The sequence below is a fragment of the Dendropsophus ebraccatus genome, chromosome 4 (assembly GCF_027789765.1).
Source record: "Dendropsophus ebraccatus isolate aDenEbr1 chromosome 4, aDenEbr1.pat, whole genome shotgun sequence".
In the NCBI taxonomy this organism is placed as follows: Eukaryota; Metazoa; Chordata; class Amphibia; order Anura; family Hylidae; genus Dendropsophus; species Dendropsophus ebraccatus.
The window spans coordinates 61,195,387-61,207,675 of record NC_091457.1 but is presented as its reverse complement, the minus strand read 5'-3'; the positions used below and the strand labels follow the sequence as shown (position 1 = coordinate 61,207,675).

General features: G+C 40.9%; 1 protein-coding gene across 1 annotated transcript in view; it reads left to right on the top strand.

Moving 5' to 3' along the window:
- Window positions 1-12,289, top strand: part of NOD2 (nucleotide binding oligomerization domain containing 2) — a 45,197-nt gene that overhangs the window by 24,193 nt on the left and 8,715 nt on the right. The window contains exons 3-8 of the mRNA XM_069965937.1: window positions 1,370-3,167; window positions 6,626-6,709; window positions 8,502-8,585; window positions 9,925-10,008; window positions 10,092-10,175; window positions 10,468-10,551. Coding sequence (XP_069822038.1) covers window positions 1,370-3,167; window positions 6,626-6,709; window positions 8,502-8,585; window positions 9,925-10,008; window positions 10,092-10,175; window positions 10,468-10,551 — 2,218 coding nt within the window. The remainder of the gene's footprint in view (window positions 1-1,369; window positions 3,168-6,625; window positions 6,710-8,501; window positions 8,586-9,924; window positions 10,009-10,091; window positions 10,176-10,467; window positions 10,552-12,289) is intronic.

Sequence of the window (12,289 nt, the reverse complement as noted above, 5' to 3'; positions counted from 1 at the left end):
CGTTGTTGCATACTTGCAACAACAGCTGTTGTTTAATTTAAAAAAAAAATACATAGGGGGACATTTATTGCATACCATTTATTGCATTTGTTGCATACCTGCAACAACAGTTGTTGTTTAATTAAAAAAAAAAAAAATACATAGGGGGACATTTATTAAGTCCGGCGTTGAGGGGATCTCAACACTAATCTTAACTTTTGAAATGTCTGTGGGACATGTCAGAAAGTATTTGAAATGACAGCATATTACCAAGCCATTTTAATTTTGTATGTTTTTTTTTGTCCATTCTGTTTTTCTAGAAAACATATCATGATTTAATACAATATTAGAATAGCCAGTACAGTAAAGCTATTTTAATCTGCTAGGAGCAGCTCCAGATAGGTACCTATCAAACCATCATAGAATAGTATAGAAAACATAGAGTACCTTCAGCGAGCTTGAAAATATGTCACAAGTAAATCTGCTAATCTGATACCATGTTTCTTTAAATGAAAATAAATTATTTTTCCCATCCATAGTTCCCCAGCAGTAAAAATGCTCTCTTTGGTGCCCCACAGTAATAGTGGTTCCTATTGTGTGTGCCCCTAAACAGAAATAATTGTTTTCATATACTCATACTGCTCCCTTATGTGCCTTTATACAATATTAGGACATCCTTTTTGCCCCAACACCGCAATGTTCCCCTATACAGTAACAGTGTATCACAAATATTAGGGAGGTCGATCTCCCATATAGGTAAATCTCCATGCACTAGGTATATGGTAAGTAGGTAAAAAGACCCCCATATAGCTGGCATATAGTAGTAAAGAAGACTTCACATAGTAGGTAGGTAGAAGCCTGCTAAGAGAGCTACGTGCACCTAGGTTTTCACTGTGTTGAGTGCTTTTACTAGCGGCCTACAGTATCTTTTTTAGCTAGTCGTTTTACCATGGTGGTCTACTAGGCCTTGCTCCCACCTATCCACTGATGATGGGCAACACCCCAAAACAGTTGTCTGTGGATGGATACCCAGCTTTGGTATTTCCCTTGTCACATCCTTGAGATGGACATTGACTGAAAGGGACACTTAATTTGGTGGTTTTGGTGGTCTCTGTAAAGGAGGCACCCCTTGGCACCTGGAGCAATATTAGGCTAGTCCAGCCTTTCGAGACTCTTAAATGAGGCTCCACAGACTCTTTTTGCATACTAAGATAGGTAAATAGGTAGGTGCAAGCAAATAATAATTTGAAAAAATGCAGTGACATTATTGTAACACCTGCACTTGGATGCAAACAGTTTCAGTAGGACATTTTCCAAACACATAAATATCGAATATGTTATGTTAATAAGTAAAGACAACTCTTAATTTGTCTATTGTGTCTTGTTTTAGTTTGTTTAGCATATCAGACTAAACTGAAGACCACAATATCAGCCCAGTCAAAGTTCCTTAGTACTTATGATGGAACGGAGAACATGCGATTGGATGACATTTACACAGAGAGTATCCTAGAAATACCGAAAAACTCAAACAACTTGCAGGGATTCGAAAACCAGGATCTCCTGAGTATATTTAATGCCCAAGGACTAATCAACGACAATGCAGATACCATTCTCATACTTGGAGATGCAGGGAGCGGTAAAAGTACATTGCTTCAACGCATCCAACATCTATGGGCTGATGGACAAGCATTTCAAAACTTCTGCTTCATTTTCCCATTCAGTTGTAGAAGGTTGTGTTGTATTACCAAGCCAATATCTCTAAAGACACTTCTGTATGAGCAATGCTGCTGGCCATCGGATCAACTTCAGGATCAAATATTCCAGTTCGTTCTCGATAATCCAAGGCAAGTCCTCGTCACCTTTGATGGATTCGATGAGTTTAAGTTTGTTTTCACAGATGATAGTACACATTGCTCTCCTACCGAACCAACAAATATAGCAGGTCTAGTTTTCAACCTTATACAAGGAAATCTGATGAAAGATTGTATTAAAGTGGTGACCAGCAGACCAGATGCTGTAAATGTAAGCCTGAGGAAATATGTAAGAAAAGAACTGCATTTAAAAGGTTTTTCTGAAGAAGGGATTGAATTTTTTATGAAGAGGCACCACAGCACTCCAGACACGGCAAGAGACATCATCAATTTGGTGAAAGCGAGTTCATCTCTGCATGGACTGTGCAATATCCCTGTCTTCTGCTGGATTGTATCAAAGTGCCATAGGCAACTGGTTGGATGTGGAAGCAACACTGCACAGACCATGACTGACATGTATTTTCTAACTCTTAGACATTTCCTCCTTCATTCATCAACAAAGTTGAGAGTAAGAGAGGATATTCTTAAAGAGAAAGTTGATTCAATCAGACACCTTGGGAAACTGGCACTTAATGGTCTCTGTCAAGGATTATATGTATTTTCTTACCATGATGTTACGAAGGAAGGGGTTACCGAGGAGGACTTATCCTTAGGGTTTCTCGTCATTTCAAGGAATTTTTCAGATGAAAAGCAAATTTCATCCCAATATTACGAGTTCCTTCATATCACGTTTCAGTGTTTTTTTGCAGCATTATATATAATAATGAATGATGACATTGACTCCTCTTCAATTAACCATCTGTTTAAATGGAAACGAAAACCAGCGAGGGATTCCGATGGAAGAGTACACAGACTTTCCCAATTTTGTTTACAGCCTTTCCTACACAGACAAAGCAAACCTCTGTTTCATAACATAGAGATTAGAAATCTCCAGATCACTGCCACATTTGTAGCAGGGCTGTTCTCTAATGCATTTTACAACAATCTGGTTCATTCATGGCAGCCGATAAACCTTCCTAGGAAATGTAAAATCATTAAAAGATGCCTGGCCAAAGGTATCCAGAAGCACTTTAATTCCATACCGCCTGTTTTGAAAGACGAGAAGAAAAGCATGCATGCTATGCCTGAATTTGTGTCGCTAATAAAGTGCATTTATGAACTACAAGACATGACATTGTCTGAGAAGGCGGTGCAAGGTCTAGATATTGATCACTTGAAGTTGACTTACTGTGGGATTGGCCCAGCTGAATGCACAGCATTGGCTTATGTACTGAAGCATTTGCAGAAACCTATTGGCATACAGTTGGATCACAATTCTGTTGGGGACATTGGAATTGGGCAGCTGATGCCCTGCCTTCACAAGTGCTTTGCTCTGTAGTAAGTGGTTACTGTTATCCTTGATATAAAATGATAAGTTTAATGGAATCGTAGTGCTAATGGAATATAAAGTGTGTTGACAAGTAGATGGGAATATGATGAAGGCAAAGCAACCTGTAGGTTGACTGCTGCAAATTTGACCTCGCCTGTTCTTCTTGACAGTGACCTTACTTCTCCCTCTAGTGACTGTGTACACTGTGTAGTGCCATTATGTTGGTGTTTGCACAGTAGCAAACTACAATTGCTGCACATTATGGGTGTATTCACCCAGAGCTGATCTGCTGTAGTTATTTAATCGGGATTTTACAGGTAGACAATCCTCAGTATATTATAGTACCAGAAAAGTTACATTTTAACAAATCCACCTGACCTTCGGTGTAGATTTTAAATTAGCAGCATGTTATACAAATTTTACCATGTTTGCGTTTTTCCCATCCTTATGTTCTAAGACCCATAACGTTATTTTAACAATTCTCTAGAATACCCCTTTAACTGCAGGTGAAGGTGCAGCATCTGAGCCTGTACTATACATATGCACATACAGGGTATGTCATGTGTTGAGAAGGGGTTCAAAATGGGCTGGAGTTGGAATGTAAATCTGAACCTGGTAATATGTAAAACACATCTATCTATAGCATAAAAATAAAAGTCTGTCTGTCTGTCTGTCCTCAATAGACTTCCAAACGCCTGAACCGTTTGACCACAAATTTGGCCCACAGATACATTGGGTGCCCGGGAAGGTTAGAGCGAAGGTCCCGTCCACGCCATATGTACAGGAGGGGAGGGGGAGGAGGAAGAGCGCCCCATAGAAATGAATGGGAAAATCTCCTCACTGCACACACAGGTGATATAATTAGAGCTGCAGCTTCCAGGAGAAACGGCAGTTGGAAGCCTTAGCAACCAATAGGATTACTACTTTCATTTTCACAGGGAGCTGGAATCTGATTGGTTGCTAGGGCCAGCTGCCTCACAACAGATCCACAGAAATAAATACAGTAATGGTAACTTTACACCTACAGGATCCACAGCGGATTTCACGCTGCGAATTTGCACTGAAATCTGCTGCGGTCCAGTGTCATACAACCCTATAACACTACATATTTGCAGCGGGATTGACATCCTGCTGCGAGTATGTAAATTAACCCCCTTGGCGGCCGGAGCGTAACTTACACTGACAGAGGCACCCATCATCCCGCCCGCACAGACCTCTGTTAGATCGTGCAGGCTCCCCTCCAGTGTGTTCAGCGCTGTGCTGCCGCTGCCGGGCACAGCTCTCTCCTCACGGCTCTGGACGCTGCACACACTACTCCAGCTTGCTTAGGGGGGGACGTGCAACGTGCACCGTCCAGAGCCGTGTCCGCAGCAGCACAGCGCTGAACACACTGGAGGGGAGCCTGCACGATCTAACAGCGGTCTGTGCAGCTACCTGAAGGGGGGGAGTGTATACAGTATGGGGGCAACCTGCAAGAGGGGGGGAGTGTATATAGTATGGGGGCCACCTGCAAGAAGGGGGGGAGTGTATACAGTATGGGGGCTACCTGCAAGGAGAGGAGTGTATACAGTACGGGGGCTACCTGCAAGGGGGGGGGGGGTTACTCAGTATTAGAAACTTTGAAACCTCTTCTGTGTTGTCCTCACCAAGGATGAAAGGTAGTGCCTAAGAGGGACAGATTATGATGATGCAGGATTGTGTAGATTATTAAATGCTGCAGGTTTTCTGCACACACACCTTACTTATGGTCTGCAGTCGGCAGGGGGGGGGGGCTCCCAAACTACACAATACAGGTATACAGGACCCCAGAACTATACAATACAAGTATACAGGACCTCCACCAACTATATACTACAAGTATACAGGACCTCCACTAACACTGTCAATGTTGTATATAACCAGGCTCAGCATAACACTACCAATGTTGTACATAGCCAGGCTGTATATAACACTGCTAATGTATATAACCAGGCTGTATATAACACTGCCAATGTTGCATATAAACAGGCTCAGCATAACACTACCAATGTTGTATATAACAAGTCTCTGTATAACACTGACAATGTTGTATATAACCAGGCTCTGTATAACACTGACAATGTTGTATATAACCAGGCTATATATAACACTGACAATGTTGTATATAACCAGGCTGTATATAACACTGCCAATGTTGTATTGTATATAACCAGGCTCAGTTTACAGTCTGATCACATGATGACATCTCAGTTTGGCTATTAGGTATTTAGGATGTTTAAAGTTTTTAGTTTATTTCTAACCTACAATTTACATAAACAGTGCAGAACTGTCAGGGTATATAGCTTATAAAGGGATATATAGGGCTCCTGGCGATTTCTCCTTAAACAAAAAAAACAAGGGCATAGATTTGCCTCCTGGGCGACCTTGGAACAAATCTAATTAACACACTGACACTTTATAACCAGGCAGCACCGGGTACATTTTCTAGTATACTATAATGTTATCCTTTATCAGTGAAGGTTATAGCAGATGCAGTGAAGTAGCCATAGTTAGTGTCCTGACATTGGGAAAGAAGTGGTTAACACACTGACAGCTTTTATCTTTATTCTTCCTGTGAGTGTAACAGTTTTTCCTTCTTCCATCCACTACCCATGCTGAACTTCTCCTGCCTCACATGAACTACCTGCCTCTCTGAGCGTCCCCTCCGTGAGGCCCAGACTCCTTATTAGTTCAGTCACAGCCTGAGCACCCGAACAGAAGGAGGGGAGATGACTGTTAATGGCTTCTGTGTACCTGCGGAGTAGAGCGGGTCACATTGCAGCTTTTCCAGGGGCTGCAGAACTATGGCGTCTGGCTCCCTCTTCATCTCCATGTGAGCTGTGAGCTGCACATGTCAGTTCACAGCTTCATTGTAGCAGACCAGACGGGAGCTGTCCATTAGCCCTATGTACTGTGGGCTGCCCTAAAGCAGCTGTGTATGTGTTGTGCAGTGACCATTACACAAATGCTATCGCAAATGGCAGCCTCTAGTGAAACACATTATTGTGTCAATTAAAGTCTTACTTTTTTAAGACAAACTATTAAATAAAAAAATAATAATAATAAAAAAAACAATGTTGACACATTTTCTTGTAAACCCCTGCCATTGTAAGAACACATGGAATGCCTTGGTAAACCCTAAAGCATACCAGTCTGTCTATGTAGCAACCTCAGAAATATACACCAGCGTAGATTTTCACTACAATTTATGGTTGCTAGAAGGCAAAAATTGTAGTAAGTTTGACATGTTGGGCAGCCACACCCACTTCTCATGGGCCATGCCCGCTCATAGCAAGCACCGCACACATGGCAGCAAGGTGTGCTTCCAACCTTGGAAGTATACCTTCCGAGACAACAGGGAGGCAGAAGGACAGTGCTGGGGAGCAAGGAGAGATAATATTTTTTCTAGGGATAACCCATTTAACATATAACATTCTCTTTTTTGTAGTTTGAGAGACAATAACATAAGTGACAAAGGACTGTGCAGACTAATGGAGCAGGTCCTACACTGGCCAAGTTTCCAGAAGATTGCGTAAGTAATGACGTGACTAGCATTATGAATCATTTGCTGACAGTGAAACCAGTGAAAAGTTCAAAAAATATTGTCTCACCATCTGCAATATGTTCCTGTATATAAGTGGCTCCCCTGGCGTGAAGCGCATAGAATCGATATTGTGGGCCATTAACCATATAGTCCAAATTGAAGAAGTATGCGTCCATAGCTCCTAAAAATCTTGAAACGTTATTCAGCTAAACATCTTAAAATAACAAGCAGCATACAAACACACCGACGCGTTGCAGGGTATCGCCCCTTAATCATAGCAAAGTAATCGGTACATTTAACATATATAATATATATCCGTAAGATGTAACACCCTGGTTGGGTTACATTACCAGGGTGTTATATCTTATGGATATATAGTTATATTAAAGGAGAAGTCTTGCAACAATTTTTATTAAATTATTGTATTGCCCCACAGAAGTTATACAAATTCCCAATATACACTTATTACGGGAAATGCTTATAAATTGCTTTTTTCCCTGCACTTACTACTGCATCAAGGCTTCACTTCCTGGATAAAATGATGATGTCATGACCCGACTCCCAGAGCTGTGCAGGCTGTGGCTGCTGGAGAGGATGATGGCAGAGGGGTGCTCAGTGTCCCTCCAGTGCCCTGTGTCCCTCAGTGTCCCCCTGCCATCATCCTCTCCAGCAGCCACAGCTCGCACAGCTCTGGAAGTCGGATTGTGACATTACCATTTTATCCAGGAAGTGATCATCATATCTTTTTTATATTTTTTACAAATTATATTTGAAAATACATCTTGGCTTCTGGACCTGCACCCAACATCCTGAGATTTAGGGACATATTACACAGGATGATTATCGTTCGTAAAATCGTTAGGTTTTTCGTTCAGATTTAAACGATAATCGTTTTGTGTAATAGCAGACAATAATTAAACTAACAACGAGAAATCATTGGTCGTTTGATAGAATTCGGACCTATTTTTATTGTTTGATCGTTCGCACATGGTTCGGTGTAATAAGAAGTCATAGCTAAAACGTATGCAATAGCGACAACAAGATGACTGCAAGAACGATCATAAGTAACAATCATTGTTCCGTGTAATTGGGCGAACGATTTTGGGTCATTTGCCATAGCGGTCGTTTGAGATCTTTTATCGTTAATCGTTAGTTGCCTAAAAATCGCTTGGTGTAATATTATTTTTTTTAAATAATTGAATTACTGATAAAAGAAAGCAATCATATTTCTTATGCTTTTGATATATCCATTTGACATGTATAGAAGAGGAGCTAATAAAAATGTATACCTTTGATATATGTTGAAACATATTTTATTTATGTTTGATTTCCACCCTTTAAATTCCACAGTATACAATTTGGAACTGCAATGTAAATCCTACATTGCCACCATAGATACTAAAAGGAACGCTACAGTAAAGATTTGTTCACTTTTATAACATACTAAGTAAACATTAAACATGTTGATTAGAGATGAGCGAACCTGGAGCATGCTCGAGTCCATCTGAACCCGAACTTTCTGCATTTGATTAGCGGTGGCTGCTGAACTTGGATAAAGCCCTAAGGCTATGTGGAAAACATGGATATAGTCATTGGCTGTATCCATGTTTTCCAGACAACCTTAGAGCTTTATCCAAGTTCAACAGCCCCAAATAATCAAATACCGAACGTTCGGGTTCAGATGGACTCGAACCCGAACGCGGTTAACTAATCTCTATTGTTGATCATAGCGTGAACATGGCCCAATAAATCTATTAATTGATTGTCCAAAATGTTCTAGGTTATTCAACAATAGACTGACGGATGAATGCATGAATTCCATAGCCTGCGTGTTGAAACACAGACAGAATTTTATAGCCTTAAGGTAAAGAAAATAAAAATACAGCAATAACATAATAGTATGTAATATAGCTCTGAATTTATAAGATAACCAGTGTTGCTGTCCCCTCAAAGGCAAACTTGATCCATTGAGCCATTATCCCAAGATTACAACATCTATCAGATTGGTTGGGGTCTGACTGCTAAAATCTCCAAATGGCAGAGTCCTTCACCAGCTGCAGTGGAGGACTCTGCCATTTAGCTGTTTCGTGGACTTCACCAGCGCCCTAAGCTGGACACAATGATGGAGCTTCATTAACAGCAACTTTGCACACAGGGTGTTGATGTTCTGGACTATGTGAAGGTCGGAATATGTTATTTGTAACTAAGAAATTGAATACAAGCTAAAACTTTATTTTTGTGTCAGTATCTTCATTTTTGGATTGTCTAAGTGGGAAGGTGGCGTCCCTGCTAACTGACACACAACACCCGGGTGGTTTATATGGTGTGTACTTACCAATTTATCTAATTTTCATTAAGGTACCTGGACAGCACTTAACCAGAAGTAATGGGGAAAAAATATTTACAATGTAACTGTAATTTCAGACAAATTTGCAGAAAGCAATACGTTAAAAATAAATATATATATATATATATATATATATATATATATATATATATATATATGAAAGTCTGTAATAGGTTTTATTAGGCAAAGAAGCTTCCTTCTGCACTCACAGGGCTGTTTTCCCACCTACCCCCTTTACTTCTTATCTGGTCATTATCAAGGCAAAGCCGTCTATATCACAGTGAAGCAGAGTGAAGATAGGTTTACACTGTTCATTATATCCTATGGAGGGGCCAAAGGGGGGTGAGTGAGAAGAACGAGGAGACAAATAACCAATGTTGCCCTCGATCTGCCTCCTCCAGTCGATGTGAAGGAAAGACTCAGGGTTTGTTTGAAGGAACAACCCAAATTTGGACCCATATCTATGGGCCAAATCATGTCAGCTATCATTCTAGCAGTTCCGACCTGTCCGATATTACATGGACAGCCATTAAACTGAATGGCCACTATGCAATACTGCATGTCCACTCCAGTGGTAGATATGGTCAATAGCTGTACAAGCAGGACAGCCATGGGGCTGAATGGGTTTATTGCCTCAGGCGGCAGATTTGCAAAGTCGATGGAAGGCAGTATGTTTTATGGACTGGTCGTAAATAATACTTTCAACCATTTTCTCCTACACATCACTGACTTCATTGACCCCATAATCTGCAAATGACAGGCTGGACACAGATAGAAGCAATAAAGGAGCTGAAAAATTCAGTCCAGCTCTTCTACTGCTATATAAAGCATCAAAAATAAAAACATTCTTCCTCAGGCTTGGGAATAACTTTATTACCGATGTCGGTGGGCAGATATTAGCAGACAGCCTCAGTGAAAACAACTCCATTCAGTATCTAGGGTAAGTAGAAATTTCATTAATCAATCAGATTAGGATTGTTTGGGCAGTATAACTTACAAGTTATTTCAATGTTCCATTTACAGGCTCTGGGGGAATCAGGTGGGGGATACTGGGGCAAAAGCTATCGCAGATGCCCTACAAAATAACAAAAGTCTGATATGGCTCAGGTAAATATATCAATATACTAATATTCTAATATACAATAAATAGGGTTCTCAGGAATATTTTTTAATGTAGGCCTGGCATAACTAAACTGTTGTGGAAACCATGTAAATCTATGAAGGTGCCACATGCAGTCAGTGTGCACACTCAAACTACAAAACTATAATTTTATTTCATGGACCCCTGGATAACAAAGAGTGACAAAAAACAGAGTGGTTAAAACTAGTGAAACTGTGAGAATTTTTATTCCTCACAAATAAATTCTTTCATTTTCACAAAATAACTTTTGATTTTCAGCTTGGTGGGCAACAACATAGGAAGTGTAGGAGCAGAGGCCCTGGCTGGCATGTTAGAGAAGAACACTGTGTTGGAGGAACTCTGGTAAGCATTTTTATACAATCCTGCTATAGCAATATTAAAATGCCAATACATCTCTGTGCAAATTGTCTTTTCCATGAAGCCGTAGTGTGGCATTTATAAAAGTTTAGGGGTCCTTACACTATCTCTGCATGCTTCCGATTTCATAGGTGCCATCTTACATCGCTTCAGATGCTGTCTATGCTGATGTTATCCAATAGGAATAATGCTTTTAGGCGAGAATATCTCCATAAAACAATGCTCTATGTAGGCACCATAAGGAGACATATAGTTCATACAGGATCTAGCATAAACCCAAGATAAGAAAGAGTCTTTTTTTTTCCTCCAAGAAAAACATTGAGGAAACATACGAAGAAAACCTATTATTATGCTGCAGATTTCTGTATCTAGGGCAAAATAAATTGGTGATACGGTTTAAAACAAACATAGTAGCAAGCCCTATAAAAATAGTGCAAAAGCTGTGGGACTGTTATAAAGGGTACCATTCCCCCTATGTACTGCATATTCTTTCAATCACTGCTGCAAAGAGGCTGCTGTGAGAATATACGCCTCTTCACTAGACAGCCCTTGACAGTTCTTGACAAATTGAACACAATTTGAACACAAAGGGGGAGATTTATCAAACATGGTGTAAAGTGAAACTGGCTCAGTTGCCCCTAGCAACCAATCAGATTCCACTTTGCATTCCCCAGAGACTCTTTGGAAAATGAAAGGTGGAATCTGATTGGTTGCTATGGCCAACTAAGCCAGTTTCACTTTACACCATGTTTGATAAATCTCCCCCCATGTGTAATAAATGTCCCCCAAATTGTAATTCACCAGGAACATGGATTTCCTTCTCTCCTGCTTTCAACAACATAGTGAAATTATCTATGAAATGTCACACATTACAAATGATATATGTTGTGTAAGTGTTACCTAATACTTTATTCTGAGCAGGGAAGTTGTATTTCAATAAAATTTCCTGATGACACCTGCTATGTTACATCATCACATTTTCATCAGAAGAAAAATACAGGCTATTGTAAGCAGTGGCAGATTAAATGCACCCCTTCCCCCCCCCCCCCCCATCTACTATATAGGGGATGCATAGATGGCACACTGATATAGGTGAGCTCATTGCTCTAGGATCCTGCATCAGTGTGCCTGCTCATATCAGTGTGTCTTCTGTGCATCCCCTACATAGTAGATGGTCCCATGAGAAGTCCCCTTAGATTGTCCCCTGTGTAGTTCCCCTTAAGTTGATGGCCCTCAGTCAGTATATGGCCCCAAGTCAGTGGATGGCCTCCAGTATAGTCCTCCCTTTAGTAGATGGCCCCCTGTGTAGCCCCCCCCCCCTTTTAATAGATCACCCTCTGTGTAGTCCCCTTTAGTAGATAGTCCCCTATGTAGTCCCTCTTAAATCCATAGCCCCCAGTGTAGTCACCCCTTTAGAACATAACCCTTTAGTAAATTTGTCTCACCAATTATGCCTGCTCCAGGAGTCCCGGCTGCCAAGTGTTAACAGGTAGCCAGGACTTCCCTCACAGGCAGCATTTGTAACACATCTGTACCAGAAGGGAGAACAGGGAGAGAAGTGATGGGAGACCTGCAGTGACAGGGCAGCATAAGGGAGATGAGTTTTGTTTTTAGTAAGTTCACTGGCTCTGCAGCTGCACATCACTCAGGGGCCCAACGGAGGATTGTCCAGTGGGCCCCCGAGTGTTTTGCTGTTGCAGTAAGATCAGATGTGGATGGTTTG